The sequence below is a fragment of the Cyprinus carpio genome, chromosome B1, assembly GCF_018340385.1.
Source record: "Cyprinus carpio isolate SPL01 chromosome B1, ASM1834038v1, whole genome shotgun sequence".
Taxonomy (NCBI): domain Eukaryota; kingdom Metazoa; phylum Chordata; class Actinopteri; order Cypriniformes; family Cyprinidae; genus Cyprinus; species Cyprinus carpio.
In genome coordinates, this window is record NC_056597.1 from 36,885,474 (window position 1) to 36,905,435 (window position 19,962).

General features: G+C 38.8%; 3 protein-coding genes across 3 annotated transcripts; 1 reads left to right on the plus strand and 2 right to left on the minus strand.

Moving 5' to 3' along the window:
* Window positions 1–334: 334 nt before the first annotated feature.
* LOC109064396 (protein FAM161A-like) lies at window positions 335–6,521 on the minus strand. Its single transcript, XM_042717326.1, is given in 8 exon segments — window positions 335–1,098; window positions 1,243–1,400; window positions 1,584–1,683; window positions 2,089–2,256; window positions 3,371–4,630; window positions 5,218–5,463; window positions 5,465–5,478; window positions 6,339–6,521. Coding segments are annotated over 8 exon segments (2,403 nt in total). The 5' UTR covers window positions 6,483–6,521; the 3' UTR covers window positions 335–785.
* A 1,601-nt stretch (window positions 6,522–8,122) lies between these two features.
* On the minus strand, window positions 8,123–13,642 carry cct4 (chaperonin containing TCP1, subunit 4 (delta)). The gene is made up of 13 exons (XM_042717328.1): window positions 13,360–13,642; window positions 12,694–12,746; window positions 12,508–12,597; window positions 12,028–12,136; window positions 10,942–11,206; window positions 10,709–10,841; window positions 10,467–10,606; window positions 10,248–10,344; window positions 10,053–10,163; window positions 9,756–9,886; window positions 8,565–8,799; window positions 8,369–8,482; window positions 8,123–8,262 (listed from the first exon to the last, which is right to left on the minus strand). The coding sequence occupies exons 1-13, from the start codon at window positions 13,466–13,468 to the stop codon at window positions 8,248–8,250; spliced, it is 1,602 nt and encodes a 533-aa protein (XP_042573262.1). The 5' UTR covers window positions 13,469–13,642; the 3' UTR covers window positions 8,123–8,247.
* Window positions 13,643–13,669: 27 nt separating this feature from the next.
* pus10 (pseudouridine synthase 10) lies at window positions 13,670–19,950 on the plus strand. The gene is made up of 15 exons (XM_019081425.2): window positions 13,670–13,710; window positions 15,089–15,215; window positions 15,317–15,529; window positions 15,605–15,691; window positions 16,051–16,085; window positions 16,165–16,276; window positions 16,347–16,408; window positions 16,575–16,620; window positions 16,716–16,780; window positions 16,861–16,946; window positions 17,342–17,467; window positions 18,666–18,722; window positions 18,835–18,911; window positions 19,581–19,636; window positions 19,734–19,950. The coding sequence occupies exons 1-15, from the start codon at window positions 13,685–13,687 to the stop codon at window positions 19,948–19,950; spliced, it is 1,392 nt and encodes a 463-aa protein (XP_018936970.2). The 5' UTR covers window positions 13,670–13,684.
* Window positions 19,951–19,962: the final 12 nt, after the last annotated feature.

Here is a 19,962-nt window from a genome sequence, read left to right on the forward strand (position 1 = left end):
CCTGTGTTGTACAGACAGTAACTGACCGTGATGTGTATTTTTAGGCTGTGGCTCATGTGCAAAATGGTTTATATGCTCGTATTGAGTATGAAAAGAAAAAGTGCTAAACAATAAAATTGCAATAATAACGTTTATTTTCACATATTAGGTTATTTTTTCTCTTATTGCATATAGAAACACACTCATTTAATTTGTCACATATTAAATAATGCTGCGTTTTTGGCCCTTTGTTAAATATATGATGGTGGACAGGCATTTATTTCCATATATATATATATATATTATATATAGATATATATATATATATATAGATATATATATATCTATATATATATACTACATTCATTACTGTATATCGAGTGAATGCCATGTAAACACGTAAAAGAGTAAATTTAAAAAAAAGTAAATTATACGTTGCATAAAGAAATCTTTAAGCTTATTATGATCAGTTGCAGTGCAGAATTATTATTCTTATTGATAATTCATCACTTCCTCTCAAAATTCCCCTTACTCTAAGAAAATAATATACTTTATATCATATAAATATACTGTTAAATATACATAAACGGTTTGGTTAACTACATTCTTTTGTTTTCCGCTGTAAATGATGGCAGAATTTTCATTTTTGGGTGAACTATCCCTTTAGTAAGGTTTGTGAGATTTTCTCTCTCACACATATATCCAGCAACAATTTGCTACTGAGGTTTGCTTTGTTTAAAAACAAATTAAATGTGTAGAATAAAGCTAATGATCACTTTTCTGATCTTCCTGTTTTTCTTTGTCACCTAGTTAATGCTACCTGTTCTGCTCCTGTCGCTATGGTGACTGTTTTTACTTTCACTTCCCCTGCTGCTCTGGCTGTGCTTACTGCTGATGTCATCATCTTTATAACGCTCTTCCTGTTCATCATCATCATCATCATCAAAATCCAGCTTGTCATGATGTGAGTGTCCTTCGTCGTTGCCCTTTTCCTCCCTTTCTTCCTCTTATCTGTCCATGTGTTCTGCCTCCATGTCATGGTCATACTCCTCATAATCATCGTCATAGTCTTCCAGAAGAGAATCCTGCAGGTCTGGAAGTTCCTCATTATCTTCATTCCTGTTCACTGTGAAAGAATGAATGAAAACAACTCAGAGACACTGCGAAAAATAAACATGCAAAATTAGCAGTATTTTCCTGTTTGGAAGAAGTGTTTCTTTTAATAAACTGTATGACAGAATAGAGAGCTCCTGGCTCTTCTACCTGTATGTGGGTGGAGTTTGGCTGCCGGAGTGGGTGGGGCTTGGAGTCTGTCTGTGTCTCAAGCCTTTAGGAGCTTTACTGCTGATAAAGGATTCACTCAGACCACATCCATGCAAAGTGGCAGAGTAGAGCTTCTCTGCTGCTCTCTTAGCATTCATCTGGAAAGACAGAGCTTTGCATTATCATCACAATGAACATTTCTAGTAGAGATGCATGTCCTCTCGCAATGAACATTTCTAGTAGAGATGCATGTCCTCTCGTCCAGATTTTCAAAAATAAAAAAGACCAAAATAAATTACAAATTTAAAAAATGATCAAATAAAATATAATAAAAAACTCACCTGTGCTATCTGTTCAAGTAACAGAGGTCTTCCCTTCACTCTTTCCTGGATTTCTCTCATCTCCTCCTGATACTCTCTTTGTCTCTGAAGATCTTGTTTCCTGTTCCCATGTGCACATGTATATGAGCATTTACAATAATAATGATAATATATATAATATATATATATATATATATATATATATATATAGAGAGAGAGAGAGAGAGAGATATATATACATATATAGAGAAAGATAGATCGATATTATATGCAAGCAATCTGCATCTGAATATGAAAATATCTCCAATGTTTCAAAAACTCATGCACTTTTAAAAATAAAGGTTCTTAAGGGAGTTTTCATAGGAATGCAATAGAAGAACTATTTTGGTTTCTCCACAGAAACCTTTCTGTGATGGTAAGGTTTCATGGATGTTAAAGCTTCTTCACTGAACCATCAATTCCAATAAAGAAGCTTTAGTTATAAAAGTGTCGTTTGAGGTAAACGAAGAGCAGCTTATTGTTTTACCTGAACTCTTTTAGTTTGGACGGGCATGTCTGGGCCAGGGTCACGTGAGGGTCGTTCGCCTGGGCTCGCTTTGTGATCACTTTTTGTAGTCTCTTCTCTCTCTGTTTTTGCTTCTCCTTCCATTTCTCCTCCTCTTCTTCTGCCCGCTTTCTCTGCTCAAGAACCTTTCTACTCATAGGGGTAAAGAGCTGTCAGAACTGAACTTTATGAAGGAGAGACTCCTCTAATGGGATGTTGCTACGGTAAGCCAGCAGGAACAGGGTTCGGAAACGATGGACAGGTGCTGCCTTCAAGTCATGTCACAATGATCACATTTCTTAGTGCCACCAAAATATATTTCTAGTGGGAAACTCATTCATTTTTTGAGTGCCGAATTTTCAAGTTGGGTGCATCAATTAAAGTGTAAAAGCAAATTGATGTAGGTCATAAATATGTTTTTATCGCAAATGTGCACTTTACAGTTTGTATACATTTTGGGGATTTTTGATGAACAGCACTAAAGCTTGCTAGAAAATACTATGCATTTATCTGGATTATGAAGTGATAGGCTTTGCACGACAAAACTAACTCACTCCCTCTGTAATTTCCATCATATCATTTGCTCTTCTTGTTGGCTGAACTCAGAATAGAATACTAGCATACTAAACTTACCAATTTGTTATTTTGTTAAATCAAGTTTGAGCTAAACTCTGCAGGACACTGGCCCTCAAGGACCAGAACTAGACACTCCTGCCCTATAGAGAAAATGAATGGTATTTCTTATTTCCGGAACCCAACTGTTGCACACTTTAGTAAGAGTAAAAAATTAAGATTCTTTATTGCCCTTGTTGGTTCAATTAAAAATCCATGGGACCTTTCTATCACACAAAATGGTTCTTTAAAGTGGGGGGAAAGTTTTATATTTTAGATATTTAAAATGTTCTTTAAAAAGTGTAGTATACTTTTTTTAATTCAGCCTTTGTGTTAGAGCTAAAAACATTCTTTGTCAGGAAGTGAATTTAGTTAACACTTCCATTTCATTTTGACTGAAATATCTTGAATTCATGTCTGAACTCGTAAGTGTGAACCTCCCACAAGGAATTGAAGGCAGCAAGGGGATTGAGGAGCATCGACAACATTCCCAGTGAGGTTTTCTACTGTTGATGGGGTTATTAATGGGAGACACACTGGCAGGGAAAATCACATTCCTGCTTAGCAATTCCAAAAAGCTGGAGACACAGGACTTCACTTGGAAAGTTCTAGATGGGTGAGGGTTTAAACCAGGGCTGGGCATCACAGTTACCTCACAGCTTCTTGCCGTTTCTTGGCTGCATCTGTGATTTTAGCAGACAAGCATTCCTGGCTTCCAGACAGAGAGGAGCAAAGGGATGACGAGGGAGTTCTGGGCGAGAGAGCAGGTGGGGTCATGAACGGCCAGCGTGACAGTTTTGGGCTCTTTATCTCTGCCTCGATATCCGCCATGATGCGTTCTTTGTGCGAGGCGATATTAGCCGTGCGCAGCTGGAAGGGTTCGCACGCTGTCACGGGCCGCACTTCTTTGCACTTTGCCAGCTGCTTCCGAAACCTCCTGTAGCTGCCGTCAAAGTCTGGAACCTCGGCGTTGATCTTGGGTCTGTGTGTTTGCTCTTCTTCCTGGGCGGCTTTGTGCACCTGTTTCTCACTAAGCTGCCGTGCAAGCATGCTAGGAGGCATGGACGCGCTGTGAAGCAACTCTCTCGCCCGCATCTGCATCTTGATGGCCCTGTAGAGCTCCTCCTCCTTCTGCTGCTCGCCCGACGTGGCCTCCTTCACTCTCCGTGGGACGGGTTTTGCCTTGAAGGGGCATTTCCTTCTCTCCTCTTCCTCTCGTTTGTGTTTGAGCATTTGCTCGTGGAGCTTGGCCTCCTTCTGCTCTTTCTTCAGCCGTTCGCGCTCCAGGAAGCTGAAGGGTCTTTGCGAGGTGTGGAGACGCTGCTGCTCCAAGTCTCGATGAAGCCGCCGGCGCTCCTCGTCGCGCTCCTGCAGCTCCTCGTACAGCGGGAGGCGCACGTGCGCAGGTGCCGGACTGGCGCGGAACTTCCTCTGGCACTCGGTGAGCTCCTCCACCTGGCGTCGGAGATCCGCATTCTCTTGTTCCATCTCTGAACGTGATTTTATGCCCTTCTTGCGGCGTTCTGCCTCCCGAAGGGTCATGTGGAAAGGCTTGGGGACTGTTACTCTCGGATGCCAACCCTCGTCTACCATTTGCTTGTGTTTTTTTAGCCGTTGACCCTTGGTCCTACCCTTGAGTTTGCTAGCAGCCTGGCAGTCAGCAGGCAAGCTCTGCAGTGAGGATGAAAAGGGGTGCCATTGAGGCGGAGACAGCTTATGCACGCTGAAGTCCTGCCACATGTTCTTGATGTGCTCTCTGGGTGAGATTTCAAGGCCTTTCTCAGTGTTGCCATTGTCAGCAGTGCACTGTTCATCAGACATGTCAGAAAGATCTGAAGCCCGCCGCAGCTCCAGAGCAGACCGGGCTTTTTTCAGATTGCTGGTTATCACTGGACTCCATCCTTTTGGGGAACTATTAAACAAAAAATAATATTAATAATCTTTTCATTTCCATTTAAATTTAAAGAAATGTTCTGCACTATACACTTGTTCACACGTTTGGGGTCAGCAAGAATTTTTTTTATTCTGCAAGGATGCATTACATTGATCAAAAGTGACAGTAAAGATATTTATAATGTTACAAATATTTCTATTTTAAACAAATGCTGTTCTTTTGAACATTCTATTCAAAGAATCCTGAAAAATATGCATCACAGTTTCCACAAAAAAAAATATTAAATAGCACAACATTGATGATAATGATTAGAAATGATTTTTGAGCAGCAAATCAGCATATTAGAATAATTTCTGAAGGATCACATGATAGCAAAAACTGTAGTAATTATGATGAAAAAGTAGCTTTGCCATCAAAAGAATAAATTGCATTTTTGAAAGAAAACAGTTATTTTGAACTGTAATAATATTTCACAATATTACTGTTTTTACTGTACTGTTTTGAACTTTTGCCTTTGTGAAAATATGAGACATCTTTCTCAAACTTTTGAACAGTAGTGCATACCTAAAAAGCAAAAAAAGAAATATTTTCATGTATAAACTCACAGACTGGTCCGATCACTGTTGTCCGCAGCGCTCACCCCCTTGAGGTCCAGTTTCTTGCGATACATGAGTTCGAGTTCGGCCATGGTTTGGAGATGAGCCTTCTTCAGCTGCTCTAGTTTCCGGTAGTAATCTTGGTTTGAGAAGTAGAACTCCCTGAGGTCGATGTGATCGCCTGTCACGCGGTAGTCTTTGATCAGCAGTGCACTGCTGTCTTTAGCAGGAGGGTCATCAGTCACCAGCTCCGATAGAGTCGTACTCCATCTGTGAAGACACACACAATGAAAACAATGATACGTTCACTGTAATCTGTATCATAGGTTATTAACCAGTACCATTCTTTAAGATTTTGATGCTTTGATTGACCAAAAAAAAAAAAAAAAAACAGTGTCTATATGTTGAAATCAAGTATTGTTGGTTAAAAGCCCAGTGTTTTCATATGTCCCACTCTTTTTTTTTTTGTGAAACTCCTGTCTGGAAAACAGTTTTGTGCGGTCAGTAGTTGTGTGTGTAACACAAGATGAGCCTCTGTGTGTAATCTGTTAATCTGCAGGTCTGTCAGCTTTAAGGCCAGATGGCAGATTGTGTTCTTCATTCATACCAGAGATTGCCTCAGTTTCACCATACTCAACATGAAACCAACATTACATTACACACGTTTACGCAGGTTTCAGGTAAATTAGGCTATGTATGCAAATTTATGAATGTTTTGAAATTTTTTTTGGGTTATTTGAGCTTTAGCATATCTAAGTAATTTAACTGCCATTAGTAATTTAAATGAAAGAAGTATTTTGTTTAATTGAAGATTGTTGTTTCACACTTACTGAAGTTTTCATCATGTCAGGCCATAACAGTTAATCCTTCCTCTTCTTCATCATTAGTGAGCTGTTTAACCACCTTTAGTGTATAACACAACTATTGTTTTCAATATTGTATTTTTAAAATCATGTTTAAGCCTAAACAACCTAACGTTACATTGTCAGAAAGATCTCAATTAGGGGTTTTTTTTACATCTAAAGTGTCTTCATATGATATGCAAAAGTGCAACACTATTAGCAATCTTAAAAATGACTTTCTCTTGATAGTTTGATCGATAGAAAAGCGGTTTATTAGCTCTTTGTCACCTCTGTCTCATAGCGCCGGTTGTCCGTGAGCGAGGGCAGAGCTCGCTCCCTCTCATACTGAGCTAACGGGACTTTCGTGTGCGGGTCCACCGGCGTCTTCAGACAGGACATCACCAGGACATTAGTGCGGTGAGACTTCTTCATATCCGTCTCTCCCTCCAGACTGCTTGAATCAAATCAATCGAGACTGACCGACCGCTTTTTGACTGTAACAGGTGCGCGTCTCCTTGACGACCGCGTAGCGTCGGGAAGCCCGCAGTGACGCTCAGCCGCGGGAACGCGCACGTATAAAACGATGGTTATTTCCATAGACTGTGGTTGTTTTTTTTGTGTATGTTTGTGTTTGGAGTTTTTTTGTTTATAAATTAGAAGAAAACGTTTTTTTTTTTTTTTATGAGTACTGCACTAATGGATGTCCAAACTAATTACATTTAAAAAAATAAATAATAATCTAATAAATAATAATATATATAGGATGGCCACACCACAATATGTGACCCTGGACCAAAAAACAAAATATCCGATGGCCACACCACTTTTTGTGAATTGAGATTTATAAATCATCTGAAAACTGAAAGAAAGCTTTCAATTGATGTATGTTTTTTGTTAGGATAGAGCAATATTTAGCTGGGATACGTTATTTGAAAATCTGGAATCTGAGGGTGCAAATAAATATAATAAAAATATTGAGAAAATCACCATTAAGGTTGTCCAAATTAAGTCCTTGGCAATTTTAAGTTTTGATACATGTATGGTATGAGTGCAAAGAATTTACAAAATATCTTGATGGAACATGATCTTTACTTAGGCCTAATATCCTGATGATTTTTTTCCAAACTGATTTATAATTACATTACAATAAATACGTTTAACCCTTGAGTGATCTTTTGTCCTTTTCAGTTTATATATATATATATATATATATATATATATATATATAAACATTTTTTGCCTGTGCTAATTCCAACTGCATAAATTTTGGTGTGTATTTTTATTGTAATTTTACTATTTCACTTTCATTTCCTTTAATAAATCTGTTTTTCTCTAGGTGCACAATTGTTCCCCTGAGGACCTCAAGGACAAAAAAATGTCCCTGTTGAAACCCATTAAAACTGCTATTTTTAATCACAATTTATGGTGCCAAGATGGTGCCATTTTTTCAGGTTTGGCCTTTAAAGCAAATGCTCTCTTTATTCCTGTTTTCTGCATATTATAGAGCCAATTGGATAAATAATGCAGCTATAATCTTGTGGGTGTGTTGGTATGGATGTCAGTGTGGGGTTTGTATGCGTGTCTTGAAAAAAAAAAAAGTGTTTTTGTAATATTTGAGAGAAAAACCAGCAGAGTTTTGCTAGAATCTAATGGGGAGAATTTGGTACTGCACCCAAACAAAATCTTACTGAAAGCGCTTTTTTTTTTAGATATTAACTTCAAAATTGGATCACAACTTTTGGTCTATGGCTTTGATTTTCTAGCAGGTATAGAGTTCAACATGTTTCATAAAATACATATTTTAAATAAAATATTGTTCTTAAATCATTTTCATTAACTTAATCTTTAAACCTTTAAAGATTAAAGTTAAAACTTTATCTAAGTGCGATTCGTCAGATTTCAGACTTTCTCAGGCCTTAGAGCAGAGCCCTGTCTCTGATCAGATAAGACGATTAACTAACAAGATTAAACTTCCTGACACGCAGTAATACACTGACCACGACAACCCCCATGGAAATAAATCACTACATGGACCACGTATATCAAAGCCAAATAACAAGAAAAGTCATGAGTTACTGTCAAAAAAAAAACGTTTTATTAAATTACTCCAGGTAACAGCAACAGACAGCGACAGATCAGTTGGTCTTATCGGGGTGCTTGCGTGGGGCTGGATCTTCCTTCACTAATCACATTCACTTTATCGCGTGTTCACCTGCAGAGGAGACGAGTCATTAATGCTTGTGCATTTACACTCAACATCAGTACTAATTTTAGGGTCCTTTAAATGCTCAAATACTCAGACTTTGCAAATCACTCACGAGATCATCAATCTTGAGGACGCTGCGGACCGTTTCCGTGGCGAGGGTGAGTGCGCTGATGGAGACCAGCAGAGGCTGAACCACCAGCTCCTCCAGGATGTTAGAGATCCCACCCTGAGAGACCCAAAGACGCATTATTTTTGGAGGGGTTTGTCAGTATGCAGCACTGTTGAGAACTAATGGTTGAAAGTCACACCTTGCGGACATTAATCCCGGCCGTTTTCTCTCCCTGCGCGTGTCTGTTGCGCAGCTCGGTGACAGTAGAGATGGGATTAAGACCAGCGTTCTCTGCCAGAGTCGAGGGAATGATCTCAAGGGCATCGGCGTACGCACGCACACAGTACGCCTCCATGCCGGCCAGACCGCGGGCATATTCTGCCAACCTCAGCGCCAGCTCAATCTCTGGTGCTCCACCGCCAGCAATCAGAGCCCTGCAGACGCACAGGAAGAGGACGAGTTAGCAAACAGCTTCTTCTGACTCCAAGACCTGAAAGGTTTCACCCAAAAACAATCGCTGAAAACTGCCATCCAAGATGTACAGGAGTTTGTTTTTTCATCAGAACAGATTTGGAGAAATCACCAGTGGATCCTCTGCGTTGAATGGGTGCCGTCAGAATGAGAGTCCAAACAGCTGATAAAAACATCACAATAATCCACACCACTCCAGTCCATCAATTAATGACTTGAATTAAAAAGCTGTGTGTTTGTAGAAACAAAACTATAACTGAGGAGTTTTAAATTCAAACCAATTTCTTCCAGCCAAAACACCCGTTCATAATTAATAATGTAGCTTCCTGCAGTGAAAAAGTAAATCACTGTGGTCCTCTCACATCAAAATAAACCCACATATTTGTTTAGAACAGTGCTTGACCTGTGCATATTTCTCTCCTGATTCACACTTCTTCCACTGGAGAAAGCATTATGGATAGAGGACTCCTATTTTAGCGGGAAACATCAGTTTAAAGTGGATTTGTTTCTTGCAAACACACTGATTTTTGCTTCACCTGACATGAATTGATGGACTGGAGTGCTGTGGATTATTGTGATGTTTTTATCAGCTGTTTGGACTCTCATTCTGACGGCACCCATTCACTGCAGAGCATCCACTGGTGAACAAATGAAGTAATGCTACATTTCTGCAAATATGCTCCCATGAAGTAAAAAAAAACAAAAAAAACACCCATACATATTGGATGCCCTGAGGGTGAGTAAATTTTCAGGAAAATTTAATTTTTGGGTGAATTATTTCTTTAATGCAACAGTTACCAAATCAAGCCAAAGCTGGAAATAGTCAAATATCAGCCAATTTATTCAGCTTATGATTAATAATATTTCTTTCAGATGAGAAATCCATAAAATCACTGGAGTCTCTTGAGATGTTTGTTACCTCTTCTTGACCAGACAGCGGATGACGCAGAGGGCGTCGTGGATGGATCGCTCGGCCTCCTCAATCACCAGTTTGTTGGAACCACGGACGACAATACTGACCGTCTTTCCTGGAGTTACACATCCTGTGATCTACAAACACCAATCAAACACTGCTGTCATGATCCAGCACAGACAGAATAAAACCACATGCATCTCTGTCTACAAATAAATACGTAAGCAAATAATGTCCTGTATGCATGAGAAAAACTAAACATGTTCAGCTGGAGATGCATGCAGGTTATAAAATGTAGGTTACCTTCACTAGTTTGCCAGATCCGTCCAGGTTAACCTCTTCTGCTAGCTCTGCTGTTCCCAGCATCTCTGGAGTGAACTGGTCAATATGAGCGATAGGTTTGGTGCCAAGAGTCTGATGGGACAGAAGACAAAAACTTGTATTAAAGAATGTGTATTAAATGCTTAAAAAAAAAACATCTGGATCTTCTGGTCATACCTTGCAGATGAATTCAATGTCCTCCCTCTCAATGTCTTTAACCACCATGATCTTCATCTTATTCAGGAAGTGAAGGGCCAGATCACTCAGAGCATCTCTGAAAGAGCAATCACAAACACCGTGAGAACCTTCGATGAAATGTTATACATGACAATAGTTATATAGTTTAACATTTTTAAAATAGTGACTGTGTGATGGTGCTTTGTGGTGATTTCGTACCTCAGGATGGATTTCTGGATGAGCAACACAGTGCAGCCGGCTTTCTTAATCTGTTTGACCAGATTGAGGATGTAAGCTCTCTCCTCACGGAGCACACGGTCCATCTGAGCGTAGTCTGACACCACAATCTGGTTGTCCATCTGTCCCGACAGAAGCATCACATAAACCATTAACACACAACGACTTGAATCTTGAACACCAATGGCTGCTTTTATATATCAGCTTGAAGCATGATCACATACATCAGTTTTAGGAGGGGACAGGCAGAACTGGATGAGGCCGATTTTGGCCTTCTCCACACGGGACACTCCAGTGTTCACCAGACTCTGAGTCAGCACCAGACCATCCACCAGCTCACAGTCATCAATGGTCCCTCTGCAAACACAGCAATGAATTTGCTTTGCAAAGAAAAACTACTAATTTCTGCGGCCTAATAACCGACTGAGCAATATTTCAATTCTGTCCTGCGGCTCACCCGAGTTTCTTGACGATACGGATATCGCGGAGATCTACGCTGGTGGCGGTGGCGGGGTCGATGACCTTCATGACGGCGTCAACGCTCATGGGTGCGAGCAGGCTGGAGTACTGGGACACCACCTTAGAGCAGAGCGAGGTGGTGGCGCTGTTCAGAAGAGTCTCTCGGTCACTGAGCTGCACCGGCTGACTGATGGACGTCAGGATCTCCGCGCCTTTATCTACGGCCTTCTGGAAGGACTCGGAAATGATGGTCGGGTGGATTCCTGGCAGGAAAAACAGAGCAGAAAGATCATGCTGAACTTGTTGGCATAAATAAACATCACTATGATATATATATATATATATATATATATATATATATATATGTATGTATATATATTAAAAAAAAGTGTCCCAACCCTAAATGGTTGATTTGATTTCATCTTTTTTTTTTTTTAGTTTATTGCCAAATCAGCTTCACAATCTATTTCATGGCAAACAAAGATTATACATTAGAAAAACAATACAGTAGTACAAAATACAAAAAAAATAAAGCAATTATTTATTTATTTTTTTTACATTAAAAAAAAATTAATTTTGAAAGAAACTATACGTTTTTCTGGGTCAATCTTACAAAACAAGTCCTTAAGAGTTTCCCTAGATGCTTGAAAATGGCTGTGTCAAAGGATTCAACTGCAGAATAGGCTTTGAATCTATTACAGCTTAAAGAGATAGTTCACCCATAATTGTGTCATCATTTACTCACCCTCCAGTTCTTTTAAACCTGTGTAAGTTTCTTTCTTCTGCTTAACACACACAAAAAAATAACAATTTCAAGAATGTTGGGAACCCAACAGTTGACGGTAGCCATTGGCTTCTATACTACAGAAGAAGAAAAAAAACACTATGGAAGTCAATGGCTACCGTCAACTGCTCGATTACCAACATGGTCTACTTTTGTGTTTAACACAAGAAAGAAACTCTTAAATGTTTGAAACAAGTGGAGGGTGAGTAACTGATGACAGGATTTTTCATTTGTGTTAATGTCCAGCTCATAACGAACATGATGCATGTTGTATAAAGATTTAATGTTACTAAAGCTTACCTCTCTGAAGCAGTTTAGCGCAGGCATCAAGAAGAGCTCCAGCAATCACCACCACTGATGTAGTGCCGTCACCAGCCTCAATATCCTGAGCTTTAGACAGCTCCACCATCTGAAACACACACACAAACATCCCATAATACTCAAGACATTCACTAGGGTTGGGAATCATTTGAAATCTCACACTCTAATTCAATTTTTGGGTTTGATTCCATTCAGATGTGCTGCACTGCTCTCCTTGTTGACTTCTGCATTTTATGTATTAATAATATAACGGCAACCTTGTTAACTAGCATTTAGAACATTTATTTATGAAATGTGTGAATCAATTTAAATGGCTAGAAAATAGATTCACAATGCACATGCATTAAAACAAGTCAAGCTATGGAGAAACCAAGTTCAAATTCAAGAAATCTAAACAATATCGTTTAGCACCTTCAGGTTATATAAATAAAGAATAATGTCTTCGAATCAATGATTTACCATTTTGGCCGCAGGATGCAGCACCTGCATCTGTTTGAGGATCGTGGCTCCATCGTTAGTGATGGTGACGTCTCCCTTTCCATCCTGAATCTGCAGAGAATAAATACACTCACTCAGTGCATACACAGTCATACAACCAAGAACTTCAGTAAATAAGATTTATATCAGATAATCATAAACACAAACCATTTTATCCATGCCCTTAGGGCCCAGACTTGTTCGGATGGAATCTGCGACAGCTGACAAACAAAAGAAAACCATTACACCTGCTGCCATAAAAAATACACACACACACACACTTAATCTATTAAAATTTTAAATATATCATATATAAATGTAAATTTAATTTTTAAAGCAATTTAATTTCTGACCTGAAGACACAAAAATAAAAATTAAATAATACAGAAATTAATGTTAACGAATGCTAAACATGCAAAGCCTTAAAGATTTAAATTTACTTAATTTGTTGCATAGAATTTTTTTTTCTAATGAATGAAGCTTGTGTGATGCTCTTTTATACTGAACACTTTGACTTTATTTAAGCTTTTGTGTGTTGATGTCTGTGTATGTCGTGTGTTGTCATTAACAAGACCACACCTTATAAGGGCGCAAGTGAGCGTGCACTGAGATTATGAGGAACAAACCTTCATATTCCTCATCTAACGCTTTTAAACACTGCCGTGTTTGCAGAAATGAGACAAATGTGCGCAGACACGGTCATGTTTCTAACGGGACAGGATTTCTATCGACTCACGTTTCCACTTCATGTCGCGGGCTGCATTAATACACTAAAACACACCCCAGTGACTGTTCCACACAGATTTAATCCGAGTATCAGACGCTTTCTCTCACCTTTCCCGGCGCTGATGTTGCTGAAGCGGATCTGGGCGGGTTTGTCTCGGTCCACATACGCGCCTCCTTTGTTTTTAGACCCGTTTGCAGTCGCTAAGGCTTCGGGCATGATGGATGATATTCACGTTGTTTGGTTCCGCAGGAATCACAGGCGGAGATGGACGCTATCCGGTCTCTCTAGGAGGTCTGTGCGGTTCGGATGGGTTCAGATAACGCTGGGCTCGGATACCCCAAGCAGAACCTTCCAGATCCACCGGTCGCGACGGGAACAGAGAAAGGACCCAGTGCGGCGCGTGAGGATGACGTTTAGAGGGTGCCTTAAAACATGCCCAGCGTAAATGCAGTTTCAGTGTAAGGAAATATTTTATAGTGGGTCAAGAGCGCCTCTTTATAACATGAATATGTCAGAGTATGTTGTGTTAAATTATTTATAATATATAACTCAGGCAGGTTCTGACGAGTTGAATGTAAAGTTAGTTATAGAGTGAGCGGTGTTCGTAAACACATGCGTCTCTGTGTGTCCCTGAGCTCTGACTGAAGAAGCGATCCAGTGAAGGTAAGCTAGCTGCACGACGAGCATGTTTAGAGAGAGCTCATTCAGTTACACCGCTGACATTTGTGTTTCTCATATAAATAATGTGTAATGGACTGATGTAGCTTTGATGATGTGTTGTTATATAGACACCGTTTCATAGAAATCCGAAGTATTTTGTCCTTTTCTTCTATCGTGATGATGCTATTTTGATCCGTCTCCATCTCTGTGCTGCTGCTTCTTCTTCTTCTTCTTCTTTTTTATGTATTAGCGAAAATGCACAATGTAATTAAAGCATCATAGATGTGAATTCACGGAAATACTAGACAATAGTTTGCTTTTATTAAAATAATAAAAAATAATAAAGAACATAAATGGCATGTAGGTGAGCAAAGTGTTTGACAGACAATATGCATTGTTGCAAATTAAACAATATGCATTGTTTTCGTACATTTATGGATTGCATTTAGAGTGTTTTTCAAAAGAAATTATGATATTAATAATAATAAAACACATTCTGTTTTATTTTCCTAATGTATATTACTTTTTATATTGTATTTTTGAGTTTTGTGTTTGATGTTTGAATAATAAGTTCTTTGTTATTTTTATTGTTTTTCATGGGAAAAAGTTGTTTGTAATTAACAGCAGAATCGTTTTAATAATACATATGTAAATGCATGGAAATAGAAAATAACTTTTTATTGACTGAAAAGTATTAGATTTTAGTTGGTTTAATGCATTATTTAAGACAAGAAACAGAGGTTGTGTCTTCAGTTTAGCATCCTATATCAACTAGTCATAGAATAAATCAATGTGTCATCACATCAGTAAACATTGTGACATTTTTTTAAAATACAAATTGCATTATATTTAATGACATGTTTTTGTCTGAAGCATACTCAGATTTAGTGAAACAAAAAAAAGTTGATTGTAATTATAACAGAATAATCATAAATGTATATACACGAATATATATACAGAAACTAACATATCTTTATTTAAAAAGTCTTAATTTTTAGATTTTAATTGGCATAATGTATTATTAAAAAGTATGAGATTGTGTCTTCGGTTTTGCATCCTATGAACTAATCCAAAATTTGTGTCATCATGTCTTTAAATGTGGTGGCATTTATTTAAGACAAAATTGCATAACGTTTAATGCTATATTTTGCCTTCATTCTCTTTTTTTCTCGGCAGTATGCTGTCCCTGAAAGAGAAGGACCGGCCCATCGTCAGAAAGCTGTTGTGCGCCGGCTGCTGTGTGAGATGTGTTCTGCGCTTCTGCTGTGTGGGAACCAGCTCCGCTTACAGACGATCCTACCAGGTCTGTCACATCCAACCGTTTCCTGCAGATCACCAGGTTTTGTTTGTTATGGCTGCATCAGTGTGTGTGTATATGTCAGTAATGAACATTCCCGTCTGTAGGACTTACACAAGGAGCTCCTGGCCTTCATCAGTGAGGAAAACAGCCCTCAGTCCCATGATGCCTCAGGTGAGGAGAAAAGCAGCGACGCCCCGCCGAATAAACGCATGAGAATAGATGAGGATTCTGTCACAGCAGCGCAGACGGACTCAGACATTTGTCCCGTCTGCTTAGGAGTCCTGCAGGACTTCTGTGATCCCGGCTTCGCCGAACAGGTGTGTTTTTATTTTATTAGGCTGATCTGTATTCTGCTGCTGTGTGAACATAGTTTCTGATTTTGTTACCTGCAGGTGTCAGATGCTGTGAAAAAACAACAGTACGAGTTTGACAGTCTGGTGCTGACCGTTTCTCTTCCCGCTCAGCTGTCCGTCAGAGAGGTGAGTCCTGCCGCCAGTTTGCTGAATGATAATCAATAGATGTTTTTTATTCATTTTAAGGTGTTGATTCCAAAAATAGTGCCTGTTTTGCTGAAGCACATCACACTTCTATACATATGCATGTATGTATATGTAAAATTAATTGTTTAAATATTTGAAATTACAAAAATTCTTTTAATTTTGTGAATGTATGTATATGTGTTATTTATTGTTTTTATATATGATTTATTTGTTATTTTTGTTGTTATTTTTGTAATATGAATCATCAAATAAGGTAATATTAGGCTTTTTTTTTTCAAGATGCATGGCTCTTTTATTATTTTATGATTGGAAATGTGTCTCTCTGTACATATCCACAGCATTCCTGCTGGTTGCATGTCAAAAAAGAAGTCAGGTACGTAAGCAGCACACATCTCCCATCATCCCTAGCAGCGGCAGCATCTGTATGAAGTCCCATAATGCTGTGTTTCCAGGGAGAAGAGCATGTGTTTGGGTAAAGATGATGTCATCCAGGTGAAGGACGCGTTCAAGTGGGCCGTTCAGGGAAAGATCGGACAGGAACTGGGAGCTGCTGTCGTGGCCAATGTGAGTGCTTCTTCTTGACTGATTTTCTGAATAATTCTGTTATTGAATCTCTTGGTTCTGTGATCCCCAGAGTCCGTGTGAAGTGAGCATCAGCTTTATACATCCGGAAACAGAGGAGGACTGTCATTTCTTGTACGTGGGTCAATGACAGGAAGTGTTTGTGTGATCATTTTTCTTATGTTACACTATAACTTTTGTGGCAGGTTTGAGCAGACAGGGGAGGGAGGAGGACTCTATATGTAGAATGAGTCCAAATATGTCACTTCCTGGTTAGATGTGTCTTTCTTTCTTTGTACAGAGCACATACCTGTCCAGACTGTTTCAAACCCACCAAAAACAAAGCGGTATGTTTTCACATGTTGTGCTTCCAGTCTTCAAAATCAAAAGTGACCGTTTTGAATATGAAAGTAGTGTAGCTGTGTTCCTCTCTGTCTCTCAGTCCGTCTTCACCAGGATGGCGGTGGTTAAAGCTCTGGAGAAGATCTCCGAGGAGAAGTTTAGCAGGTGTGTGTTTTCAGTTTCCTGCTCACATGTGACATGAGTTTTTGGCCGTTCCCTTTCAGTGTGTGATTTCTTGTGTGCAGGCATTACCCATGTCCACCAAAGAAAGCAAACACGAGATGTACAGCACTGGACACCACATGTCTCCACACATCCGTTTTCATAGCAGGTATGGCCAAAAAAGTTACTATTATTATTGCAATTTAAAATAGCTGTTTTCTATTTGAATATATGATCAAAGCTGAATTTTCAGCATCATTACTTCAGTCTTCAGTGTCACATGATCTTCAGAAGTCATTGTAATATGCTGATTTGCTGCTCAGGAAGCATTATTATCAATGTTGAAAACTTATTGTGTTGCTTCACATTTTTGTGCAAACCAGGATTCTTTGATGATTAGAAAGTTCAAAAGAACAGCATTTATTAAAAAATATAGGTCTTTTGAAACATTATAAATGTCTTTTCTGTGACGTAAGATTAATCGAATGCATCCTTGGCTGAATAAAAGTATTAATTTCTTAAAAACGTCTTACTGACCCCAACCTTATGAACTTGTCTCTGCAGGTCGGTATAATAAGTTTTCGCGGGAGCTTCCGCAGACGCCGTGGGTGATCGATGGAGAGAGACGGATGGATGGATCGGTGGAGGAGCTGATCGCTGCTCCTCTCCTGTCCTCGTTCAGAGCTGACGGTAAGCATCTGTGTGTGGGGCGTAGGGTTGTGCGATATTGACAAAAAATTATTTTATCGATTACAATAATTAGATGATATTTTGCTGAGTGTGTTGTAGTGCTGGTACCTTAAGGAATGCCGTGGACAACTGACTCGTAAATTTTTGAAATTCTTCATATTATGTGTGGTGGTCAGTTAACATTGATAGAAGTTATTATTTTTTCCCCAATAAGTTTAAATTCATTTTGACATTTTATGAGCAGGGTTGCCTTAATAAATGTATTTATTTATCTTTTGAGTCAAATTCTTACATTTAATCAGTGAATTACAATAATAAGACATTTGGGCTTTTATCAAGCAAATTAAATCAGTATCAACAAAATTCATCTTTGCAATGCAGAGGAAACACAGGAGCTACATCTGAAGTGGCGTTTAGATGCATTTACACACTGTTTAATGCAGGACATGAATGCATTTAACTAGCAGTTACAAATGCATAAATAATGTTTTTATATATTAAACACAAAACATTGAATACCGATATTTAAAATTACTTAAATAGTAAAAACATAGTTTAATTGTGAAATTAAAATCACCAGTAGGTGGCAGCAAGTCACTGTTAATGAGTGAGTCGTTGCGATTGAACGAATCATTTAAACGGTTGATTCATTCAGGAACGAAATAGTCATGTTGCAATCGTCTCTTGTTTATTGAACTGTTGTTAAAAAAAAAAAAAGTACAAAAAATCGATATCACATTTCTAACCGTGGTAATTTCGTAGAGGGAAAAAAACACCACTTTTCGTGTGAAATTGATTAACTATATAAAGTTGTATAAATGTATTTTCTGCCCCCATATCGTGAATTTGTGATCATTCTAAATGTATTTTATTAGACTGAATCATGCAGTGAAAGAACGCACTCTAAATGCACGTGCACTAGTCTAGACTTCACGTAATGTATGCATGCGTTCTGTATGTGTTTTGAATGTTTTTTTCCAAAATACTAGATAATGTCAAATCGCACATCGTTAAATCAACAATTATGATATTATGGCAGACGATATATCGCACAACCTTAGTGGGACGCTCCAATAAGATTGGGATCCCAAACTGCAGACAGCATATGTTATTTTCTAATGATACTGCAAACACTGCGAAGAATGATTTCAGACATGCACAGATTTACTGAGTCTTTTTACGTGTCTCTTCCATGTAGGTTTTAACTTCTCATCTTCAGGACGGGAGGACGTGGACGTGAGGACTCTGGGAAATGGTAAAACACAACAGAAACGGTGTATTTGCTTCTGGTTTGTTTATATGTTTCAGAAGTGAGGTTTGTGTTGATGTGGTCATGTAATTGTCATAATGTGTGTGTTGTTTCTCAGGTCGACCGTTTGCTGTTGAGCTGCTGAACCCCCATCGAGCCAAATTCAACAGAGCTGAAATCAAACAACTACAGGAGGTGCAAACGTTTACCCAAAGATTGAATTAAAAAAGCTGGAAATGTACTCACCCTCAGGCCATACAAGATAGGAAAATGTAGCATTACATCACCCTGCAGCGAATGGGTGCCGTCAGAATGAAAGTCCAAACAGTTGATAAAAACATCATAATAATACACAAGAAGCCCACACAACTTCAATCCATCAGTCAAGTGAAAAGCTGCATGTTTGTAGGAAACAAATCCATCATTAAGATGTTTTTAACTTCAAACCATTGCTTCTGGCTAAAATATGAGTCCTCTGTCCATAATATTGCTTTCACAGATCAAGCACAAGTGGAAACAGTTCTAAACAAATAATGTTGTTAGATTTTGATGTGAGAGGAGAACAGGTAGACTTTAGACTGAAGAGAGTGTTTCTATGGATTATAGACTTGTATTTTGGCCAGAAGTAATATTTTAAAGAGGTCTTCGGATGCAAAATTCACTTTTACATGTTGTTTGAACATAATTGTGTGTTGGCATCCGATGACCCCTTTAAATCTAAAATGCATTAATGGTGGCCAGAGGGTGAGTAAAGTTTTAGCAATCTAGTTCTTTAATTGTCAGTCACGTGCTCACAAAAATATTATATTGAAACCACAAACCTGCTCATGTGAATTTTGGCTCCTGTTGTCTTCTGTCCCACAGACAATAAACCAGTCGTCTGATAAAATTAGAGTACGAGACCTACAGATCGTTACCAGGTGTGTGTGTGTGTGCTGCATATAAGCACAAATATCCAATGATTGTCAAATATCTATGTAAGAAGCTGCATTTTGAGGTGTTTGTTTATTTCTCCAGAGACGCAACCAGCCGCATGAAAGAGGGTGAAGAGGAGAAGACCAAAACCTACAGCGCCCTCATCTGGACGCAGAAGGCCATCGAGAGCCCTGATCTGGAATTCCTAGCAAATATCAAGGTCTTGCTGAGCTTTCTGACCTGTTTGAGCTGGACACATGAGAAGAGACGTGCTGATGACTGTGTGTGTGTGTGTGTGTGTGTCCATCTAGAGCCCTGATCTGGAATTGTG

Coding starts and splice junctions, on each gene's coding strand:
- cct4 (XM_042717328.1), bottom strand. CDS start 13,468: ATGCCCGAAGCCTTAGCGACTGCAAACGGGTCTAAAAACAAAGGAGGC. Junction 12,747..13,359: donor CAACATCAGCGCCGGGAAAG/GTGAGAGAAAGC, acceptor TTTGTTTGTCAG/CTGTCGCAGATTCCATCCGA. Junction 8,800..9,755: donor CGCTGTCTGGTCAAGAAGAG/GTAACAAACATC, acceptor GTGCGTCTGCAG/GGCTCTGATTGCTGGCGGTG.
- pus10 (XM_019081425.2), top strand. CDS start 13,685: ATGCCCAGCGTAAATGCAGTTTCAGT. Junction 16,781..16,860: donor TCCGAGGAGAAGTTTAGCAG/GTGTGTGTTTTC, acceptor TCTTGTGTGCAG/GCATTACCCATGTCCACCAA. Junction 18,723..18,834: donor CGTGAGGACTCTGGGAAATG/GTAAAACACAAC, acceptor GTTGTTTCTCAG/GTCGACCGTTTGCTGTTGAG.